Genomic DNA, 25,001 nt, shown 5'->3' on the forward strand with positions numbered 1-25,001 from the left:
CTGTTTATGGCATATGGCAGCGCGAGACACTTGTGCGACGATTTATGACGATCAAAAATCGAAACTAAAAGTTATCAGTTTGTTGTAAAAGACATTTATAAAAGGTTTCAAGTCGCTGCTATGATGAGCGGCAGTGTTTTGATGAGAGAGCCAGGAAGAATGAAGAAGATGAAGAGTCCAGAAGCGGAGGAGGATGTCTGGAAGAATCACATCATCAAACAGCTGAGAAGCAGAGATAAACATCAACACGCCAAGTTCCAAGACCTCGTCCGCTTCTGTACGTTTTTATATTGTATTCATAAGATCAGTGGTTGGAAAAATAACTAAATGTCTAAGTAAAAGTATGAATACTGTCAACGTAGAACCACTCTGTTACAATTAACTTGCAAGTAAAAGTTCGATAATAAAACATTCTGTACAAAAGTATTGGCGCAAAATATACCCATGAGGAGTTAAAGTACTACTCACTCATTATGCAGATTCACGTTAACGTTATCGTGTATACATATTTTGATTAAATTGTTTTAATAGGGCTTCTTGTTATTTTTTTAAATAATAAAAATCGACAAAGTAACTTAACTACAGTTTTCAAATAATTGTAGTGCAGTAAAAAGTACAATATAGCCTACCTCCCCTCCGAGATGTAGTGGAGTAGAAGTAAAAGTACTGAGAAATGGAAATACTCCAGTAAAGTAAACGTACTTTCCACAATATTAATGATTAATTGAATACATAGGATAGGGCTAGCCGCAATTTGCAACTCTAGATTTTTTTTACAATTGGCTGAATCTAGAGTTGCAATAACCTCCATCGACTTCCTATGCATGGTTTTGGTTTTGCATTGGTTTGTGACCTCCTGGTCTTAAATTACGTTAAACTCACCAACATTGCAGCTGTAGTCCAAGCTTGAATTATCCTCTTTCGATCTGGTGTCGCTTGTTTATCATAAAAGTCCCCGTAAAAAAAGTTATGAGCTACTTTCTGTCCAAAATATTCCACAACTATTATTCCGAGCCGCCATCTTGGATTTTTTCAACATGCCATAAAACAAGACGTGAGGGGGAGCGCTTGTTTAATAGAATCTTACCTGCGCAGGTAAGACACCCAAAGAAGAGGCCGACACCCTAGGGAGGGAGGGACACTATTAAACAAGCGCTCCCCCTCACGTCTTGTTTTATGGCACGTTGAAAAAATCCAAGATGGCGGCTCGGAATAATAGTTGTGGAATATTTTGGACAGAAAGTAGCTCATAACTTTTTTTACGGGGACTTTTATGATAAACAAGCGACACCAGATCGAAAGAGGATAATTCAAGCTTGGACTACAGCTGCAATGTTGGTGAGTTTAACGTAATTTAAGACCAGGAGGTCACAAACCAATGCAAAACCAAAACCATGCATAGGAAGTCGATGGAGGTTATTGCAACTCTAGATTCAGCCAATTGTAAAAAAATCTAGAGTTGCAAATTGCGGCTAGGATAGGGCTAGCTCTGGTCCATAGCTCTAGTCTATATACCTTAATGCAAGGCAGCAAAGGGCATTTGCCATTTTGGAGAATTACAGTAGGCTACACTTCAAGCACAACTCAATACAAAGACTTACAATTTAGGCATTTTTACCAAATGCTCTTAATCCAGAGCGATTTACATTAAGCAAGAACAAAAAGCATGGCAATACATCACATACATAATAATAATAATAATAATAATAATAAACTTTATTTATATAGCACATTTTCTTACATAAAATGTAACTCAAAGTGCTTCACATTAAAATAAAATAATATAAAATAAAATAAAAATAACGAGCAGCGGAATGCCGGAAACAAAAGTAGGTCAATCATTACAATACACAGTATATACAATTAGCAAATAAAAATAGCAATACAAAACTAGAACATTAAAAATGGTAAGGAAATTTGTACCAGAACACAAGATAAAACTAAACAAATGCCAAGTTGTAAAAAGTAGTTATCATGAAACATGCATAAGCTAAGAACGTAACAGTGGAATATCTATCTGTTAACTGACACCATAAAGCATTACAATTGGGTCCACCCTTTTCAATTCATCAGAACATTTAGAGATGTACAAAAAGCGGTGTGGTGGGGCGATTAAGATTTTACGGGGGCCAGTTTCGAATTGCAGCCGTCCGTAGGTGCCCTTTGAGAGCGGCATTTGAAGGAGTCAAGGGATTTGCATGTCTTACTCTTAATGACTGTTGGTAGGGCGTTCCACATTTTGGTGGCATAGGAGCGAAATTAATTTAGTCCCTTGTTTGTGCCGAATCTGCGTGGCACATGGTTTGCTGAACTCCCTCTGGTGTTGTGGGTGTGGACTTTGTTGACATTAAGGAAGTATTTAGACAGGTACATGGGTATCTTGGTGGTGTAGCGAATCTTGTGGACCCATTGCAAGATGCTGTACTCTGTCGTCAACCCTAAGCCATTCCAGCCTGTCAAAGTGGGCAGGGGTGAGGTGGGTTCTGGGAGTGAGGCCAAGTAGTAGCCTGACCAGTTTGTTCTGGGAAGTCTAGAGCCTTGTTTTAATGTAAATAGCAGTTCTAACGAAGTAATCACTCAAGCAATCAATTTCATAGCATCCAGAAATAATTCACACACAGTGATATTATAATAATAATAATAATAGTAGTAGCTCAAATTTAGTAAGTACCCAAAGTCTCTTTACATAAGGAAAGGATAGTGTAATGATGAAAAGGGCCACCATCTCTAAGGCCTAGAGAGGACTAGAAGTCTCCATAATATGATCCCCTTTGGGTGGTGGGTGAAGATCCATTGTGAGCAGCAGGCGCCAAGAACACATGACAACACACTACTGGTTATCTTATCAATATGCTTACAGTATGCAGATAAGTGTGTCGTCAGCTGAGGCCGGATTATTACAGATAGTATTATCTTTTTCTGAAGAATGACTATATTGTTCTTCTACATGTGAACATTTCACACATTTCTAAACTGCTACGGTCAGCTGTTTTCTAATTTCCTGTCCTAGTTTTTCTTCACAGGTTCATAATATGTTATGTAACACTTAAGTGTTTAGGGGGCAAACCGTTTCTGAGCCAGGAACAAGTATGAAAATAGAACTTCAGCCTACTTGTTACTTAATACCGGTAAACAAATAGTAACGTCCCTATTCTGTGGACGAACATTCACCGAAATACAGCAGCAATATTCTGCGAAGACATGTTCTGTAGAGAGAAAAGAAGATGAGACCTAGACCCCTGTGGTACCCTGATGGATAAAGTATATAGGGTTTAAGTGGTTTCTGACGACCAACCACTACTGATACATGACTCTGAGGAAGATGTAGTAAAATCTGTCACATCATGTCAGTCACTTATTGTCCTAATACGCGGCACCTTGTTTATGTAAAGAGGCTAATAAAGTTGTCTGAGCTGCTCTAGTGTCTCCACGATTGGTTAAGAAAGAGGCAGATTTAAAATAACAAAAGTGAATCATTAAATTGCTGGCTTTCTGTTACTTGTTAATACTACTGAGCCTCGGCTCTGCTTGAGTAGAGTGCACTGCAACAGTAGCCAGTGCTTTTGGCTAATATACTAATATTAACTCAAGTTCACTGAGAAGGGAAGCTATCCCAAGTAGTAACATAGTTAATAGTAATCCTGTGGTTTTGCACTGAGATGTTGTTTTCTAAAGGTGCATCTACTGTTTTTGCCTGTGTTCTCTCCAGACACCAGACTATTGGAGAAAACCAGCTTCACCAAAGGATTTCTATTGGAGAAAAACAGCTTCACCAAAGGATGTACAACAAAGTAAGTGTGTGTGTCTGTGTGTGTGTGTGTGTGTGTGTGTGTGTGTGTGTGTGTGTGTGTGTGTGTGTGTGTGTGTGTGTGTGTGTGTGTGTGTGTGTGTGTGTGACTGTGTGTGTCCATGGCTAATCTATTATCTTGCAAATCACTGACTACATTGCAAAGTTGGCCAATCGGAAAAAAATTACAAACACACACTAGCAAATTACAATACAACGCGTTGTGTGCATACTTTGAACTTTCACATTGATTGATTGTGTGTGTGTGTGTGTGTGTGTGTGTGTGTGTGTGTGTGTGTGTGTGTGTGTGTGTGTGTGTGTGTGTGTGCGTGTGCGTGTGTGTGTGTGTTTTCAGGTTGGCTGCCAGTGACTCCTTGTCATCCCTGGCTTCCCAGAATGCCAAGCTGAATAAAACCACAGGAGAAGTACTATTGCAATTGACAATTTAGCCATTTGGCAGATGCTCGCCTCTCACCCAGAGTCACTAATTACTACTAATACCATGACCACTATTCCTACTAGTTATTACCGCCATCAGGTCAGAACGGAAATGGTGGAGGTATGTTTTCACAACTTGGTGTGTGTGTGTGTGTGAGTCTGAGACCAAGTCGCAAACTAGTACACTGTTCAGCGTCATGGAAGTTGATCCCGAAATATTTTTCACAACGCCGTTTCACATTTAGTGTGTTTGGTGTGAAATCATAATCTCATAGCCACCGTGCCACCAGGCTATGGGATGGATCTTCTGCGAACCAACGCTGCTACGTCGTACATCAAACAGTTGCATTTATTCCAGTACTGCTGCTATGATGACAGATTTGCGGCGCGCTCCGACATTACAATGCCTAATGTAAAAGCGCATCAACACATACTGTATACACGCCTATCCTAGTCAACCACCCATCGTCCCTGCCAATGTCATGTCACATTCTGCCTCTGATATGGCCCTGGGTAGGTCACCTGGCCTGGTGGAGATATGCCTCTTTATCATAAATTACTGCTATTACCGTTCCTACCATGCATTTACTTAGCACCTTTAGCCAAAGCACTTTAAAATGTGCATTGTATTCAGCCATACATTCACACACCAACGGCTGAGCCATGCAAAGCATGCGGGGAGCCGGTAATCGAACCGGGAACCTTCTGATTCCCAAGTCGCCTGAGTCTTTTTTGATTGATTAAATTAATTAATTTATACCGGTACTTTATTAACAGTTTGCAAAAAAGGCACAGTGACACAGATTTATATAAAAAAAATGTACAAAGCATAACCCAAATACCTTGGGGCTTGTTTCCATTAAGGTCCTGTCAACTGTATTCAATTCATCAGGCTGATTAATTGGTATTACATCTACCATTGCTACTAATACCATCATCCTAGTGTTACCACCACTACCATTCCTACTTGTAAATATTCATAATAGTGATAGACGGGTAATAGTAATATTTAATAGTAATAACGTTGTCATGTTTCAGCTGGTCATGCAGGTTGTGGAGTTTCAGCAGCTGAGAAATGTCAGAGACAAAATTCTGGAGGAACAACAAGTCAGGTAACGTGTGTGTGTGCGACTGTGTGTGTGTGTGTATGTGTGTGTGTGTGTGACTGTGTGTGTGTGTGTGTGTGTGTGTGTGTGTGTGTGTGTGTGTGTGTGTGTGTCTCTGTCAGACCTGTCTAACTTGAATTTGTGAATATCTAAAGTGAACTTGAACTCTTGAACTTGAACTACAGATAACTTTGAGAATGTAGCAGTGTTCCTAACCAGACATTAACCACAGCGTCCCTATTGGGGCCAACATTCAGTGAAAACAGACAATCTACAACCTTGTTATGGGCTTTAGACGTGGAAAGCAAAGCATCCGTGTCATTTTAGGTTTTCTGCCATATCTTGTAATTCTGGGCGGTCCTTTTGACATGATACCGTCTGAGAACCACTGATAAAGCAACACAAGTCTTTCAGAAAACAGTTAGGATTTAGAAACATATCGTAGAATCGGCCTCAGGTCTTAACCCATTCTGACCTGAGATCAGATTCATACGAGGTTTCCACTGGACACACACTGGTCTGATGAACCCATTCTGACCTGAGATCAGATTCTAAAAATGTCAGTCGTTCTTCGATTTTTCTAAAATAGCAGACCTACAAGCTCGTAGCGCGCCACTCGGTGGCGCGCTATGAGCTTGTAGATCTGCTATTTTTCAATAGCTAAAGCATAACATGACGCTAACACCAAAACGGGTTCCCGTTCAGAATGGGTTAAGTCTGTTAAGTGTCTGTCTGTCTGTCCGTCCGTCCGTGTTTGATTGATTGAATACTTTATTAGACAGAAATGTAAACGGCACAAGTACAGTTATTTGATCTAAAAGTTTTGGATAACATCCAACAAAAGGATCCACTTTTGGCCTTCTGAAAGGTGGATTTTCAGGCCTATTTTGAAGGAAGCCAGTGATCCACTTTTTTTTGAGTGGTGCAACCACTCCTACAACCAGCAATGTCCGTGTTCACCTATGTGTGTCTGTGTTGGTTAATGAGCACGAGTATGACTATTGGTACTAGTAGGCGTGCTGTTGTGCCAGAAACAGAGAGAGAGAGAGAGTGCTGCACTGTTGCCTGCTAATGAGGGAGGGAGGGAGGGAGTTGCACCACTCAGTTGTGATTTTTTTTTAGTGGTCGGGGTATTCCAAACAGAGAATTTGCCCATGTTTGTTCTATAATTGGGTGGTACCATAACCAGATCGTTGTCGCTCTCTCTAGTATTGTGGCTGTGTATGTCACTCACGGTGAGGTAGTTACTATGAGCTCATCGAGGGCAGAGCCCGTTTGACTCTTGAAAACCATTTTGAATTGCGTATAACCCCCGTCTTCTACCCCTTGTGTGTGTCTCTATCTCCACAGTCTGTCTGTCTACCAGAGCTGCGTGTCCTCCTTGGAGCGCGAGCGCGGCTCTCTACGGGTCCACGTGTGCGAGGTCCAGGAGGACAACCGGGCTCTGAAGATGACCTACGACCTCCTGCTGGAGAGACACCGCGAGCTGGACCGGGCCTACCGCCAGCAGCAGGGTGTCGGCCACAACGTGCTGGAGGAGCTGATCGCCAGCAAACAGCAGGCAGCCGCGCGCCTCAACCGCTACAACCAGTACAAACACACACGCCACACACACGCCTCAACCGCTACAACCAGTACAAACACACACGCTCCACACCACACGCCTCAACCGCTACAACCAGTACAAACACACACGCTCCACACCACACGCCTCAACCGCTACAACCAGTACAAACACACACGCTCCACACCACACGCCTCAACCGCTACAACCAGTACAAACACACACGCTCCACACCACACGCCTCAACCGCTACAACCAGTACAAACACACACGCTCCACACCACACGCCTCAACCGCTACAACCAGTACAAACACACACGCTCCACACCACACGCCTCAACCGCTACAACCAGTACAAACACACACGCTCCACACCACACGCCTCAACCGCTACAACCAGTACAAACACACACGCCACACACACGCCTCAACCGCTACAACCAGTACAAACACACACGCCCACACCACACGCCTCAACCGCTACAACCAGTACAAACACACACGCCACACACACGCCTCAACCGCTACAACCAGTACAAACCCACACGCCTCACGATCCACACGTATCACAATGCACACAAGTCCCCACAATGCTGATGTTTTGACAAATATATTTATCATTTTAAAGTTTCCAAACCAATTTGAAAAACGTTGTAGATGATATTTAAATAAACCAAAAAAAAGCTAGGAAAATAAATGTTTTGGTGGATACATTTAATCGTATACCTGTATATCGTAGCTGTCAGTTTGTTTGTTTTAACCCATTTAGGTTCTGAAATAAATATTTTCACGATTTTTTTTATTAATATGTGCATCTTCCAATATTACAAAAACATCTGAATTTTATATATTGTGTTAATTGTTTAGTAAACCACGCGAGTGTGGGAGGCTCCTTTCACTAATTGCATATTAGGACACATTATTTTCAGATATTTTATTTTGCTTTAACCCATTTAGGCCAAACGTCAAAATAAAAAAAAAGTCTTCTAAATCCTGACAGTTTTCTGAAAAACCCCATGTTTCTATTCTCAAACATTTTCATGTCAAGGACCCCACAAAAATATATGTAGTTGGCCGCCAAATCCCATCTGAAAATATGTTATTCCAGGGACCACCCAGAAGCAAACTGAAAGAATATATATTCAAACGGCACTATAACCAGTACAGTACAACCAGCGCACACACACCAGTACAACTAACACAATAGAGCGTCGCAGTCCCGCCCCCTAAACGTCTTTAAATCTTTTTTTAAAAGTCTATTGGGAAAATGAACAATGGAATTATTTCCTGGGCGGCTGGGCCCTTGTCGGGGGCGGGACTGCGACGCTCTATACAACCACTTCAAACACAAGTATAACCTGTTCAGACAGTAAGTAAGCCAGAGTGCGGCAGTCTACCACCATTTCACAGAACTACAGATTTTACATTTGTGGATGATAATAGCAGTAATAATAACATTATTGCTGTTATTGATTATTATATGAGGGGCGCTAGCTCTCAATAATAGCCCTCTTATCATCGTACATCATCCATACATATGACGTAAATTCTCCATTCATTGTCAATGGCATTTAATGTTTGTGTTAGTATTAGAATCTACACTAGCTGAATGAAAAAAGGGGGGTGGAGTGGAGGTTTCGTATTGCAGCCGTCCGTAGGCAGGGCCAAATTGACCTTGGCTCTCAGGGGCCCTTTGGGGAAAATGAACCGTATGGCACTGGGTTTGAGCCTGAGGCCCTGAAAAGGGTTCCTGGGGCCCTTCATTGGCTGTTGATTTAGTTAAATTTAGGTTGAAAAGATGATAAAAACACAAAATTATTAACTATGGAGGCCCCCAAAAAATCCTGTCCCAGGGGCCCTCGTGGGGGTTAATCCGTCTCTGTCCGTAGGTGCCCTTTGAGAGCGATGGCCTTTCGTAGCGTTGATTTGATTGGCTGAGCAAAGTACACATATTGAAGAGAAAAGTAAGGGCAGAAAAGTGAGGACGCAAATTGTGATTGGCTATAATGAGATGATGTATGATGATAAGAGTGCCCCTCAGGCCCTCACTGTACACGGGTGTGATTTTTTTTATTTTTTTTATTATTATTCTGGTAACAGTAACACAAAACTAATGAAAGTAAATGTGTCTTGTATGTCAGAATGCGAGACGTGAGACTACAGAGGGACCTGGAGAAAGCTGCCAGCAGTCACATCACCCTGGAACTGTAAGAATGTACACTAACACATTCTCCACTAGACACATGGATCTAGATAGTATTTTAAACAGACTTATAGCTTGTTACATAGACGGCACTAGAATTGCATTTTATGTAGTCATAGAACTTTATGTATAATATATAATATAGTATAGTATGTATGTATAGTTGACATAGATACTCCACTGTTACGTTCTTAGTTTATATACATGATTCATGATAACTACTTTTTATATAATGTGATGTATGCCATGCTTTTGCTTTTGCTCTGGATTAAGAGCGTCTGCTAAATGCCTAAACTGTAAACTGTAAACTGATCTGTTATTTTGTGTTTATCGATTATATTTTCCCCTTCCCGATACCGATTCAAATTACCACTACTTGCGTATCGGTCGATACCGAGTACCGATCCAATAGAGCAGGGGTGGGCAACTGGCGGCCCGGGGGCCACATGCGGCCCCCACCTTCACTTAATGTGGCCCTCAGGTTAATATCAGAATACTGATATAATATTGGTTCCAGCTGTTTACAATTCCACAACATGTGAACATGACCTGCTTTAATTACTTCAGTCTAAATTAGTAGCTCAATGCTTCAACACACATATAATTAAAGGCATTTGAAATGACATAAAAATGTAAATTTTCAGGATTCCAATTCGAATATAGCAAAAACAGTAATGCTACGACAGTAATATATGGCCCTAGGGAGTGAGTGTGGAAATATAGTGGCTCCTCTCCATCGTCAAAGTTGCCCACCCCTGCAATAGAGGGTATGCGCGTGACATCATCGTACCTGGAAGTTATGCGGGAACGCCTACTGAGTGGCAAAAAACTACTTTCTGGCCTTGACACAGAAAAGTCCTGTCTGATTGCATCAAACAATGTTAAACTCACCAACATTGCAGCTGTACGAAAAGCTTGAATTATCCTCTTTCTATCTGCAGTTTTTGTTACCATAGAAACACTATGAGCTACTTTCTGTCAAGAAATGCCCTGCATTTGATTATTTGTGAAAGTGTTTGAAAGAGTTTGGAAGTGCTTGTTTCCAATAACGCAACATTTTGCTGCCTCCTGCATTATGTGACATACTTAGAAACACGTGGTACGCAGGACGGTTGAGTGATTTCCAACGAGCGCTTCCAAACTCCAACGCTCCTCCATGCTGCTCAATGTTTTGACACTCAGTCTAGATGAGGGGGGCGTGTCCTGATGGGAAAATCATGCATGTTTGTGCATACTCTCTATACCAGTGTGTAATTTAAATAAATATAGGACAGTGGTTCTCAAAGTGGGGTCCAGGGTTCCTTGAGGGGGTTCCAAATGGACCCTTACAGGTCTGTAACTGTTGAGAGTGTACAAATGGACCCTTACAGGTCTGTAACTTTTGAGAGTGTACAAATGGACCCTTACAGGTCTGTAACTCTTGAGAGTGTACAAATAGACCCTTACAGATCTGTATGGGATTCCTTGAAATGAAAAGGTTTGAGAACCACTGCTCTAGGAATAAATACACATGTTAGTAATTGTTAAAGTTAGTAAGATAATAATGTAAATAGTACAGTAAGAGTCACATCGACTGAAATATTCACAATATGACTGTAAACGAAATCTCATGTGATAATTGCAATGGCTTAGATTGGCATACTCGCCGATACGAGCATTATATGCAGTATCGGTGGCTTTGCCGATACTGGTATCTGTATCGGAAACATCCGTAGTTATTTGCGTTGCACCTGTCGATGTCGTAGAAATGCCAATTCCCTCTGCAGCGTCCTTGTGACCCTTGTGACATGACGTGTAATGTAGTTCTCCCTTCTTTTCTTTTTTCTGCTGTTGTAGTTCCGGAAGCTTTAGTAGTACTAGTTCCGGAAGCTGTAGTTCTGTGAGCGCCCCCAGTTCTCCATCCTCAGAAAAACCTCGTCTATTCAGGTACCTGCGCTGAGCACTGATTCAGTGGTCAAGCTGTTAACAATCACCAATCAGGTGTACTTTGATGATGTGACCATGGTAGTTATTTTTGTTTAAAATTAATAACAATAATAATAACTACCTGTTTAGTCGATCATTTCAAACGTTTTTCTTTCCCAGATCGTCGTCTGCACCGCCGTCACGTCTCCTGACCTCTCTCAGGGAGCTGTTTGAGTGAGTTCTCATTGATTCATTGATCTGAATCTTATCTAGCCCAGTGGTTCTCAACTTCTCACCCAAAATAATCATATTTGACCACCCTGGCAAGCACTTGGAATTGTAGGAATTTCATTTAATTTGACTCGGTTCCACAGATAATTATTTATCAGGCTGGTTTTACACTTGGTTGCATGTTGAAAATAGCCAATATACAAGCTCGTAGTGCGTTGCGACACCCGAGCGCAACCAAACATAAAATGACTCTTTTAGTTGTACTGGATATCTATCTCCACTAGTCCCTCCCTTTTCCTCAGTGAACAACGGTAGTCGACAAACATTTCTTGTCATTAATTTTGATGAATATGTGTGTGTGTGAGTGCGTGTGTGAGTGCGTGTGTGCCTGCGTGTGTGTGTGTGTGTGTGTGTGTGTGTGTGTGTGAAACGTCTTATATCCATATTTTAAGTTTTTCGTAAATGAATGCCATAGTACTATACTACAGCTTCTAACGAAAATGTGTGTGTGTGCGTGTGTGCGTGCCTGCCTGCGTGTGTGTGTGTGCGTGCCTGCCTGCCTGCGTGTGTGCGTGCAGCAGGAAGAGGAAGGTGTCCAGTCAGGACTCTCAGGAGGAAGAGAATTTCTGTCCAATAGGGTTCTGTCTAGCAGCCAGGGTCCCTACTAGAGCCCTACACATTCTGGTACAACTCTACACACACACACACACACACACACACACACACACACACACACACACACACACACACACACACACACACACACACACACACACACACACACACACACACACACACACACACACACTCACACTCACACTCACACTCACACTCACACTCACACTCACACTCACACTCACTCTCACACACTCTCACACACTCTCACAGACCTCAAACACACTCTCTCTCTCTCACTCTCTCTCTCTCTAGGATGCTCATGAGCAAGGCATTAACGCTGTGAGGTTCAGCTCCATCTCCAACGTGTTGGCGACGGGCGGAACGGACTGCCTCATTAAACTCTGGGACGTCCACGCAGGTACGCATATATAGAGACGTCACGGTGTGCGTGTGACGTGACGTTCAGTGGCTGAAAGGACAAACCAAGGGGCCTTATTCATTAAAATGTATGGACATGGACAATAGCCGATCTGCAAGCTCACATCGTGCATTGTGTTCTGTTCATAATGACAAGACGTCACAAAGGTATCTAATACAAGGCTGCGTGCGTTTGTTTTTCAGGCTCGCTGAAGCACAGAGCAACACTAGATGGCAACACAGAGGGAATCACCAGTATTGAGTTTAACCATTTGGTAGTACTCACACACACACACACACACACACACACACACACACTCACTCACTACAATTATGACTTTACTGGAGACAGATACTAACCTTGTGTGTGTGTGTGTTCTCCAGGGCACTAAGCTTATAGCTGGATCCTATGACAAGTCGGCTCTTCTGTGGAGTCTCGATGACTCTGTTCCCAAGGTAACTATACTGTCGGTTCTCCCATAATCCCCAGCCATGATGCAGTGCATGCTGGGATATCTGACAAGTAAACGCAATCGGTCACCATTATCGTTGCTGTCGAGCGGAAACGTCTTATATCCATATTTTACGTTTTTCGTAAATGAATGCCATACTACTATACTATACTACAGTGTCTTAACGAAAGCATCAAAAGTAGACGATTTACGAGCTCAAACCGCTTGTAAATCTGCTACAGCATTGCACAAAAGTAGCATATTTATTTTGCTATTTATACATTAGAATCCTGAAAAGTAACAGTTTTGCACATACAGTAAGTATGAGGTTTCCACCCGACAGAGACGATCTACTGTTCTCTGCCAGAAGAGAAGATTCTAATAGTCATGTCATGTTGGCATGGGTCTCTGTGTCACTGTCATTGTATTCTACTGGAGGTCATCTTGACACACACTCTTTTAGTTGTACAGTCTTGTAGCAAAGGAAGCTATTCTTCCCTTTCTTGGTAAAATGACACACAAAAACCCACTTTTCTACCTGTAAAACTGTGATGTGACCCGATTCTGAGTCTGACACAGCAATAGGCATCAAACTGTGTTTTAACCCATTCTGAACGGGAACCCGTTTTGGTGTTAGCATCATGTTGTGCTTTAGCTATTGAAAAATAGCAGATCTACAAGCTCATAGCGCGCCACCGAGTGGCGCGCTACGAGCTTGTAGGTCTGCAATTTTTGAAGAATCGAAGAACGACTGACATTTTTAGAATCTGATCTCAGGTCAGAATGGGTTAATCAGACCAGTGTGTGTCCAGTGGAAACCTCGTATGAATCTGATCTCAGGTCAGAATGGGTTAAAGCAGTGGTTCCCAAACACAGTGGGGTTCAAGGGAAAAATCAAGTTTACTCCAATGAAAGGTGGAACCAGAAAGTTAGAAAAGTTAGAAAGTTAATTGTATATATTATCTTTGGTGAGAACCACATATAAGCCCTCCCTGGGTTTCTTTTCTCACCTGCACACACTTCTCTTTTATTGATGTTACCTTTTTTGTACTGTTTTTATTGTGCGAATAAACTAAACTAAACTAAGAAGGTTAGAGACAAAAACATTGCATTAAAAAAAACAAAGCACTTTATTTATGGAGAAGGAAGAATAAATAACATTACCAACCTAATGGTTTCACTCACCAAAGTACTGTGTTTGCCTGTCGGAATGATAAACTCTGTGTGCGTGCGTGCGTGTGTGTGTGTGTGTGTGTGTGTGTGTGTGTGTGTAGGTGTGTCTGACAGGTCACAATCGTAAGGTGACATCGGTCAGGTTCAGGCCAGGTGTTCATCAGGTTGTAACGGCCAGCGCAGACCGAACACTCAAGACCTGGGATCTGCACAGAGCAGCATGTAAGAACTGACTGGACTGATGCTGCCAGACCCCAGACCAGCTGCTATACTATCTGGTCTGGGGTTTTCTGGCTCAAAAACAAGTGCTCTGATTCAGTGTTTAAGTCCGACGTCATTTTGTAGTGCTACGTTACGTCCGGGTCCAAGTGGCACCAGCTCCCGTCCGCATCTCACTGTAAATAGAATATCTAAACGTGTGAATATTTTTTTAAATGACGTTATTTTTCAGAAAGGAAGCCATTAGAGGGTTAAAATGGGTCTTAATGCTTCCAACTCGAGTAGAATTATAAGTATCCATGACAACAATATGATGTGGAGACAATAGAGACTATTATTATCATTATTATTGAAGGTGGTAAAACAGTCCATTTGCTCAGTACAATATTTCGGGGGCATATTTAGAATGTGTGCAGGCTTGAGTATGTTGAATCTAGTTTGCAATTAATGAGGATTTAGTTGACACAATGAAATAAAATGGCGATAGTATCCAGTGTGGGGCAGACGGCCTGTCACAGCCAGATTTGGGAGACCAGTAGCTTTGTTGTTGCGAGGAAAGCGGTAAAATGAGACTTTCGTGGTTGTTTTCGTCTCAGATTTTGTATGACGGAGCGTCACAGTGTAACTCTATGGGGACACAAAAGCGACACAAAAGTGGGACCCGGAAGTATCTCAGGAGGGGGGCGCTCACGTCACGGCTGAAATACTGAATTCTCCTGCTGTTTGTGCAAATCCCATATAATGTCGATGGGGATTTGCCAGCAGATGTCACTGTTTCCACTGTTTGGTTTTGTTTTCAATGGAGCTCAAAAGGCTACCGAACCCCAGAGAAAACTCCAGACCACAGAAAATCCACTGAATGTTCAAAGTTCGGGTTTTTTGGGGGGTGTTATTGAGGTCATAGTGCGCCACCGAGTGGCGCGCTACGAGCTTGTAGGTCTGCTATTTTTGAAAAATCGTGAAAATGCGGCACAAATCTCTGAATATATATATATATATATATTCTTTTTTTTTCTCTATGGGTTAAAGAATAACGAAAAATTAAAATGTATGAAAATGAACGTCGTGAAACCCTTTTTAACAGCTGTGTGTCGTTGCTGCTCTTCGTTCAGGTGTGAACACGGTGGAGGTGTTGTCGTACTGTAGCGACGTTGTGTGTTCCGTCAACAGTCTGATCAGCGGACACTACGACGGCAAGATCAGAATGTGGGACAGCAGGTACGCACACACACACACACACACACACCCACACACACACACACACACACACACACCACACACACACCCACACACGCACACACACCCCCCTCAGCCTTCATAACGACAACTCCCCATCTCGCCCTGTTACCTAGCAACAAGTCATACACCCTTGTGGAGAGAGAGAGAAATAGATGAGAGACAGTATAGACAGAAAGACAGACGACAATGAGTTCCTAGTTTCATTTCAACAGGATAATGAATAAGAAATGCACAATTAGAGACTGTCGACCATAAAACAATCGTGTGTGTGTGTGTGTGTGTGTGTGTGTGTGTGTGTGTGTGTGTGTGTGTGTGCGCTCGCGTGCGCGTGCGTGCAGGATGTGTCGTTGTACTCGGGAGGTGTGTGTTCAGGAGAAGGTGACATCACTGGACATCTGTCCCTATCAGAGGCAGCTGCTCTCCTGTTGCCGTGACGACAGTCTCCAGCTGCTGGACCTCAGGACCAATGGGACGCTGAGTTTCAGGTACACGCCTATCTGTCTGTCCAATAGAATTGAAGTTTCCTCCTCAAACGTATACATGGAATTCCTCAATGGCAAGTTGACTTGTTCTTATGTTTCTTCTAAACTTCAGTCATGTAAGTCATCTCGCACTTTTTTTTTTGGTCAAAGTAAGCTTTTAGGTGTGTAATTGAGCGTATAATAATAATAATAATCACACCCGCGTGAAGTGAGGGGCGCTCTTATGTTACATTATGATGTAACATGTCGATTACGCTATGTAAAATTCTCCAATCATTGTCTATGGGAATTTAATGTTTGTAAGACGAATATAGCGGATTTGCTCAGACACTGACGTAAAATTATCCATTCATTGTCAATGGGAATTTAATGTCTGTGTAGGACAATAATCTACACTAATAGCTGAATATAGAACAAATGGTGTTCATGCCTTGTATACCACGCTATACAAAGAAAAAGAGGGAGCGAGCGAGAGAGAGAGGAGGCGAGACTCGGCGGAATGAGCGAGAATAAAGTAATATTTTCTTATCGCCCGTGCTTCGCCCGAGCTTCATGGTTGAGGCGGGGAGTGAAAGCAATAAGTAGCACCTCGTTAAATTTTAAGTAGCATATGAGACTTAATAGGTGGCACACTGGAGCCCTGCCCCCACTCCTTTGCCCAGGCCTTTTTTATTTATTTAGAAAAACAAAATGCCTGCAGTCCCCGAGGCTACTGATACGCTTACAGCCTTAAATAAACAATTAGATTTTTTGTTTCCAAAAAGTGAAACTTCAATATATTCTAGATTAATTTTGATGATTACAAATTATGTACAGTAGCAGCGTATATGATGTTTTCCACAATATTCAAATTGTTGGATGATTCTGTATATTATGATGTCTTTTATTTATTTATAAATTTGACAATGCTCATTAATCAACATTTCAGTTTTCACTTCCATGTGAATGTGCCAGAGTTAATAGCCATAAGCTAATTTTACATCTGTAGTCCCTGCGCAGGCTCAGGGATCTAGAGCCGATACATACTATTGGTCCGGACTGTCATTAGACCGACAACCTAACCTCAAACCCTAACCTAACCATAACCTAACCACAAGCACGGGAGCAGCGCGTGTTCGACCGCATGTCCGACCGCAGTTCCGACCGTTGTTTCCGCATGTCGGACCTTTGGTGTGACGGATCTGCGTGTGCATCCCGGCATTTATTGTTCCTCCACATTGTGGAAATGTGCATGCAAAGTTTCACCAGCAATTAGATTCTATACGTTCATGATTTGAGGCATTTTGTTCAAAACAGGCCACATCCGCATACTTGGGACGTCAATCTTAGCCAACAACAATAGAATATTAAACAAATCACACAGATCGGTCTTGAGAACATGACTGTAAAGATCATGTGTACCGATTTGCGTGATATCTCGATAAAATGTGTGTGTTTCACATAAGTCGGCCTCCTGGTGGCGCTATATAAGGCAGATTTAAAAAATGGTGTGTATTATTATTATTATTATACTAACATTTCTGTCCCAACTCTATATTTCTCTGTCTCTCTTTCTGTCTCTCAGGGCTGATGGATTTAAATGTGGAAGTGACAGCACCAAAGCTATTTTCAGGTCAGTGCATGACATTTAAACAATCAATTAAAATGTTTGTTGATGAGCTGTTTGAGTAGTTTTGCTTTAGTTTTCCCACTAATGGAGGCTGTGTAGGAGAGCCATACAGCAGGACACACTGTGTGACAGAGAGACGCTGCCTTGCTTGCGTAGCCAGACTTTCAGAGATGTCTGCCTACTGAAGTGTGGGGATGTTCTAAGTATGTGTGGGCTGGTAGAGGTGGGTGGTAACAATTCAGAGATATACACTGAAGAAGGCTTGACGCCGAAGTGCGTCCGTGTGTGTAGACCTGTGCCATTCGTTGTTATTGGGGAGCACCAATAACACCCGATTGTGTGCACCCGATGAACTATTGTTGGAGTTTGGCCTCAACTCTTATCACCGTTTTAGGTGATAAGCTATCACCTATAACAGTGATATGCCTTAAGGAGGAGAGAAGGAGACATTGTGGAAGACACTGACAGTAGGAAAGCTGCGAGACAGACTGTGTAAAAGAGACATACGGTAGGAAAGCTGAGTTGGAGACAATGTAGGAGAGGCAGAAGGTAGGAAAGCTGAGAGGGGGACATTGTAGGAGAGGACAGTTGGAAAGCTAAGAGGGAGACAGTGTAGTAGAGGCATAGGAAAGCTGAGAGGGAGACAGTGTAGTAGAGGCATAGGAAAGCTGAGAGGGAGACAGTGCAGGACAGTTAGTGAGAGGGACACAAGAAGAGAGATATCATTACCAGCTGTGTGCCTTGTGTCTGAGCGACAGAACAGAATGAGTGTAGTGTGTTGTTAACAATATGTAACGTTCATAAACAGTATTTGATAATAAATTATGTTGGCTGAATAGTTAACTAGTTACATAATGGAAGCCAGCTCACCAGTGAACATTATTCAACTAGTTACGTGGTTTATACTACAGTAGGTAGTGATTCTGGTGCTCGCACAGGTCAACTGTGTTAAGGCTTAGGGATCCGGAACCGAAGGAACTGGGTCCAACATTGGCCTCTTTTCCACCGAGGTTGAACTGGTTCGGTTATTCTTTCCCCTCCTAATGTTGAACCAGTTCCAAGTTGTTTACACTGAAAATGAATCGGTTCAAAAGTTATTTTTTTTTCCAAGAATCTAGAACCAAATTTATTTCGGTGGAAAATCAGGCCATTGGGGAACCAGAATCGGTTCCATCACATTTGGAATAGGATTACAAAGCAGCCGGAATCGTTAAAATCCTAATGGAACAAGAGAGGTTTTCCCTCTCCACTGCGATCAGTGCGATGACTCCAAATGTCTCCCCTCTTCAATGTTGGTGTTTTATGGATCTCCATTTCCAAGTTAATTAAAGTACTCCACTTTGTCTATTTCTGCAATGCTATAATCCCAAACAATCCAATCACACCTCATTTACCTTCCTTCTGGATACTAAATGGTCCACAGGAGAAATCTCCCAGAGTCAGGTGATTTCCCATGTGGACTATTTAGTAATATACAATGCTGCCTCTGTAACTGAGGCAGCATTTTATATTGTACCGTCAATAGAACCTGTGCTGGCTCTGTAAAGTGAAATTGGAATGATAAACACTCAACGGAATACGCACGCACGCACACACACACACACACACACACACACACACACACACACACACACACACAGTGTGGACAGTTTATTCTGTTCTCTTAGCCTGCCTGTTGACCGCTGGTTGACATTGTACCTGTACGACTCATTGTCCACTCAAAGTGTGTCTCTCTCTTTCAACTACAGAGAGACACTCGCACCGTGTGGTTCAAATGGAAGAGTTTGTTTGAATTGATATTCTCTGTTCAGTCAGTGCCCTCATTTAGCAGCGCCGACATCGCCTTTTGACGCCTGTTTTAATATCAATTGATTACGGTTCATATTGGAGTCCTGTATGCGCCCATAACACTGCGGTTCCAGTTCGGTGAAAAAGTCCTTTTGGGACTGGATAACGTGATTATCTAAGATTCTTCTTTTTAGACCAAAAACAAGCTTGATTTGCGGCTCCTTTCTCTAAACGATATGATCCTATAGCTTACAAAAAGTAAGTATGTTTTGGGTGGACATTTTTGGGGTTTTGGGTTAACAGTAGACACTCAACGGTGTGCAAATGCGGTGCACTGAACAGTAGACTCACTAGACTGTGTACAAGCATTCACTCACCCACGGCCCAGGAAAAGACCAAGACCTTAAGGGCCTTTCAAACGTGACGCGATATAACGCGCCTATCGTTCCTTTTCAACCTTCCGTTTTTGCACGGAGAACCGGGGAGCAGGCCCTTTAGACAGGAACAGTTCCACTGAAACTTGGGAAATGTTTGTACCCAAGACAAACGTCTCGGCTTGTATTAAAGCTGCTATAAGCAATATAATGTCAACATTTTAATGACCTTTTTATTTTTTGTTGTATTCAGACAGCCAGCAATGGGTAGAACGCTCCCAAAAGGATTTAGTCTCTGTGACACATCTAGGGGTGCCGCAATCTGCATTCAAAGATGTTTCTAGAAGCTTAATTGTCATTGGTCGATTTGCCTGTCTGCTTCCTGATTGGTTAGTCACTGCGACCGGGTTTCTTTCGACCAATGAAAATGCTTCTAGGAACCTCTTTGAATGCAGATTGCGGCCCCCCTAGATGTGTTACAGAGACTAAATTATTTTTGGGAGCGTTCTATCCATTGCTGGCTGTCTGAATACCTAAATAATAAAAATGTAATTAATATTTTGACATATTATTGCTTATAGCAGCTTTAACCCATTTTGGGCAGGAACCCCTTTTGGTGTTAGCATCATGTTATGCTTTAGCTATTGAAAAATAGCAGATCTACAAGCTCATAGCGCGCCACTCGGTGGCTCGCTACGAGCTTGTAGGTCTGCTATTTTTGAAAAATCGAAGAACGACTGACGTAGAAGACATTTTTAGAATCTGATCTCAGGGCAGAATGAAAACTGTCAGGATGTAGAAGACATTTTTTTAGAATCTGATCTCAGGTCAGAATGAAAACTGTCAGGATGTAGAAGACATTTTTAGAATCTGATCTCAGGTCAGAATGAAAACTGTCGGGATGTAGAAGACATTTTTTTAGAATCTGATCTCAGGTCAGAATGAAAACTGTCAGGATGTAGAAGACATTTTTAGAATCTGATCTCAGGTCAGAATGGGTTAAAATGCTGTATGCTATCCTAATAATGGTATTACTGTCGTGCAGTCCCGATGGGAGCTACGTCGCGGCGGGTTCTGCCGACGGAGCCGTTTATATCTGGAACGTCGCCAGCGGCAACCTGGAGGCCCACCTCCCCGGCAACCACAGGTAACGATCCACCTGTCAATCATTCAACCACAGGTAACGATCCACCTGTCAATCATCCAGTCATTCCAGAGCCCACATTATGTTATTTATGAGTGTCCTGTCCCCTTCACACACACTTCTATACAGGTGTGTCTAGTTTGTGCTTTGATCCTAATGATCAGAATGTCATGGTGACATTAACAATTAAGACATTACTTAAATGCAGTTACACAAATCCAACACACAGGGGGTTCTAAATAACAAAATACAATACTGACTGACTGAAGGCAGCACAATGAGTGCAAATCTCATACCATATACGCCTGCTGGCAAGATATACATTACTAGTCAAACTGTAATAGTTGATACGCTACATTGAAGTGCATTGATCTATCTCTATGTCATTGAAACAGTTTGACTGATTTAAAACGCGTAACCCCGCATTTTAATCAAATGTCCTACACTGCCAAGATTGTTGTATTACCTTTAGAGCATACGGTACGCTGAATTATTTGGGCTTTTGATCCGTGAAAATCCGGCGAAAAAAGGTTCCTCCGTTTGTTATGAACCGATCGCACCATTCACCATCTTGGTGCACCGGAAGACCGCCCCCACAAGACCCTCCTCCATGAGGAGTTGTAGTCCGTTCATTTGCATTGGCCTCAATTTCCCAGAAGCCCTTAGCAGCCCACAGCATGTGTTGATTTCCGGTTTCGTCATCAAAACGAAACCATCTAGTCTCTAGCTCCGCGGCGAAGACAGAGTTTATTTTTTGTTTATTACAATACGGCGGATTAAACACATAAAACGAAAGGCGGGAATGTCGTAAAAAGCACGCATCGTACCCCGGATTAAACAATTCGCGGCAGTCAAACTGTTTTTACAGTGTTGCCAGGACTGCTTATTATAAGCGACCTTTGGCTTGTTTTTCTGTAAGTTGCTTGTATGTTAAATATTGGTAATTGTGGGTTTCGTTTTTTTGGGGCTCGTTTCTAAATTATGGTTTCTTATTTGGGCTTGCGTCCTAACTGCTGTTTAAACCAGTGGTTCTCAATGTCAGGTGGTTGGGTGGTCTGTGGTTTTCTGTGTTCTCAATCCTTTTGAGCTGCAATGAACACAGTACAGGCAAATAGGCCTCAACAGTGACATCTGCTGGCAAATCCTATATGGGATTTGTAGAGCCTTACCTCACAATTCACAGGGAAATCAGAGCATTAGTTTGAGCCAGACCACCGCAGACCACAGGAAGATCTACTGAATGTTAAAAGTTCATGTTTTTTAGGGTGCAATTGAGCTCAGAAAACCAAACATTAATACAAACAATAATACAAAAACTTTATTTTTTACGTCACAATCCCTTAGTTTAATCTGATGTTATCATATCCAATAATGAATGGTACAGGTGCAAAAATTGCATAACATCCAGAGTGCTTCGCTTATTTTTATTTTGATCGCTTGGAAGTTACATATATTTTTTTCATATCTGTTCATCTTTCATAATGGACAGATATGCTGCACAATGTTTTGTCCCAAATGGGCTTCTGTAAGAAGGCGACGAGCCTATGACCGAACGAGCATGCTCTGAGTTGCGGTGCGCTCTGGATGTTATGTAATGTTTCACCTGTGTGCCACTCGTTATTGGACATAATAACATCAGATTAGATAAGAAAAAAAACGTTTAATCCAGAATTCTCCTTTAACCCATTTTGGCCTGACGTCGAAATAAAATATAAAAGTCTTCAGAAAGAATATATATTCAAAGATTTGTACCTCCATTTTCACGATATTTCTTTAAAAAATAGCAGACCTACAAGCTCGTAGCGTGCCACTCGGTGGCGCGCTACGAGCTTGTAGATCTGCTATTTTCTTTTCAATAGCGAAAGCATAACCTTAATGCTTATAGTTATAACACCAAAAGGGGTTCTCCCGTCCATAAAGCGGAGACTAGTCCCGGAGACCCAGCAGGCATTCTGCAAGCACTGTGTTTCACGTTTTTCATTTCAATTGTCCAATGTGTTGTTGTTGTGGTGTAACAAGTCAGTATGGCACTCTGGTTAAAGAGAAAGCTGACATTCCACAGTGACATGCATGGGTATGTAGGGGGTATGTAGGGGTTAATGTAGGGGGTATGTAGGGTCAGCTTGGTAGGGAAAGCCTGATGTCTGCTGCATTCACGTGGACATATCTCACACACCTGACAGAAAACATATATATATATAAATAGATAATCATTGGTTAGTGTGTGTATTAGACACTGAGTTTTACTGGTATGGAATTAATGGCCAGTTGGTATAAGAACAACACTTTGATTAAACAACGATTTGATTTAATGAATGTGATGCAGTGTTAAGTAAGTAAAGTAATCACATTGAGCAACAGATGCATTTTTGCACGTTTTTATTTCCTTTCGGATGCCAAATAAAAAGCATCAAGTCACAAGCTCGAAAGATGATACATTTTCTCTCTGTCACCCTGTCTTTATCTCTCTCTCTCTGTCTCTCTCTGTCTCTCTCTCTCTGTCTCTCTCTGTCTGTCTCTCTCTGTCTGTCTCTCTCTCTCAGTTCGTCTATTAGTTCTCTCTCTTGGTCTATCTCGGGACAATTTGTCGTCAGCGTAGACAAGAGCAGGCGGGCTGTTCTGTGGAGTGACCTCTGACCCGGCCAATCTCAACGGATTGTCACTTTGAAAACCCTGTACACTATACCTATTATCTTATTTATACGCCGCACACAAGGACAAATGGCAACACTATAATTAAACGACAACATTCAATTGTTCGATAAACATTACTCTCTGCACAGACGACTTCATGCAGGCCGTTGTCCTGCTGAGATTCCAGTGAGGGTACAGAGCTAGTAGCTCGGACGATTTTCACTACTTTTCCGAAGAAGTAGTGGGGCATTAATTTACAAAAAACAATAAAATAAAATAAATGGAGACATGGGGTTCTGCCTCAAAGCAATGATATGTGGAATCTGACTCCTATTCATGTCTCACATATCCCCACTCTGCTGTCTTCTCTCCTTTATGCATTGTTTGTTTGTAAAATACATGATATTTATAATTGTTGCCCACCCTGAATTGTATTAGTAATGCTATATGAAGTGCACTATTGTGGATGTTTTGAAGATTATTTTGAGCATCGGATGATAACAGAGCTAACAGAAGTGCTGTCTTAACACACAATAAATGTTCATTGTATTTTAATTGTCGTGTGTGTATGTGTGTGACGTGTGTGACGTGTGTGCGTGTGACGTGTGTGTGTAAATACCGTGTGTATATATATATTTATATGCTGGCTGACAGCTGCGTTTGGGTCGCATGTGTTTGTCCATGGAGCCTTTGGGTGTTTCCTCCAGAAACCTTCACTAGAGGACAAACTTGTCAATCAATCTATGTATTTATAATACATGTCACTATAAAGGTGCGGCAGAATGTCAACGGTATATACTGTACACATCACAGAAAATACGTTGAAATGGCAATTGTACAATAAATACAATATCAAAATATCAACGCCTGGCTTTTGAAATTACGTCATATGGCAGCCAAGTCTATGAAGTTATTTTTTTGTAAAGATTTTTCTTTGGCGTTTTTGCCTTTATTGAATGGTACAGTAATTAGACAGGAAAGGGGGAGAGATGTTTGAGAATGTTTGTTTAGGGAACTAAATGTGATGTTAATGTGGCAGCCAAGTCTATGGACTTTGAATGCTTGTTTATAGCATTTAGACGAACATGTGGAGAATATAAATGCATCTTGTGACTGGTTTTGTTTTATTGTACAGTAACACTGCATTCATGTCTCTCGTAACGTATGTAGTGGCAATGAATGGAAGTGACTGCCATAATGTGGCAGCCAAGTCTCTGGACTTTTAATGTTTGCTTTGACCCATTCTGGGCGGGAACCCCTTTTGGTGTTTTAAACATTGTTATAATTTAGCTATTGAAAAATAGCAGATCTACAAGCTCATAGCGCGCCACCGAGTGGCGCGCCACGAGCTTGTAGGTCTGCTATTTTTGAAAAACCGTGAACATTTTTATTTCAGAAAACTGGAGGATTTAGAAGAATGTTGGTCAGGAATTGAGGTCAGGCCTGAGCAGTGACGTCATATGGCGGCCAGACACAGTGGGCACCCCTCACTTTACAAGAGTGTGATTTCTTTTTTTTTACAGAATGGGTTCCCAGATTGAGATAAGATGGTCAACATAACTGCAGCAGCATTTTCAGGTACAGAGAAAAAGCCAGAATAGCAAGTAAACAATCAAAG

At 41.9% G+C, this 25,001-nt stretch overlaps 1 protein-coding gene across 4 annotated transcripts in view; it reads left to right on the plus strand.

Annotated features, from left to right (window-relative positions):
• The window catches only part of LOC308321448 (beta-arrestin-1-like), a 69,776-nt gene continuing 44,775 nt past the window's right edge, over positions 1 to 25,001 (plus strand). The window contains exons 1-17 of one of the 4 annotated variants that reach the window (XM_080772338.1): positions 1 to 277; positions 3,710 to 3,797; positions 4,143 to 4,212; positions 5,264 to 5,337; positions 6,682 to 6,921; positions 9,037 to 9,102; positions 10,935 to 11,024; positions 11,184 to 11,237; positions 11,813 to 11,918; positions 12,165 to 12,270; positions 12,474 to 12,544; positions 12,654 to 12,725; positions 13,996 to 14,116; positions 15,226 to 15,331; positions 15,691 to 15,837; positions 17,399 to 17,446; positions 20,651 to 20,752. In XM_080772338.1, coding sequence (XP_080628464.1) covers positions 5,270 to 5,337; positions 6,682 to 6,921; positions 9,037 to 9,102; positions 10,935 to 11,024; positions 11,184 to 11,237; positions 11,813 to 11,918; positions 12,165 to 12,270; positions 12,474 to 12,544; positions 12,654 to 12,725; positions 13,996 to 14,116; positions 15,226 to 15,331; positions 15,691 to 15,837; positions 17,399 to 17,446; positions 20,651 to 20,752 — 1,397 coding nt within the window. In that variant the 5' untranslated portion in view covers positions 1 to 277; positions 3,710 to 3,797; positions 4,143 to 4,212; positions 5,264 to 5,269. Of the gene's footprint in view, positions 278 to 3,709; positions 3,798 to 4,142; positions 4,213 to 5,263; positions 5,338 to 6,681; positions 6,922 to 7,365; positions 7,385 to 7,420; positions 7,429 to 9,036; positions 9,103 to 10,934; positions 11,025 to 11,183; positions 11,238 to 11,812; positions 11,919 to 12,164; positions 12,271 to 12,473; positions 12,545 to 12,653; positions 12,726 to 13,995; positions 14,117 to 15,225; positions 15,332 to 15,690; positions 15,838 to 17,398; positions 17,447 to 20,650; positions 20,753 to 25,001 lie in introns of those variants that run through there. The other 3 variants (XM_080772337.1, XM_080772340.1, XM_080772339.1) reach the window with 3 other exon arrangements.

The sequence above is a fragment of the Protomyctophum bolini genome (genome assembly GCF_963924005.1).
Source record: "Protomyctophum bolini genome assembly, chromosome: 9".
Taxonomy (NCBI): domain Eukaryota; kingdom Metazoa; phylum Chordata; class Actinopteri; order Myctophiformes; family Myctophidae; genus Protomyctophum; species Protomyctophum bolini.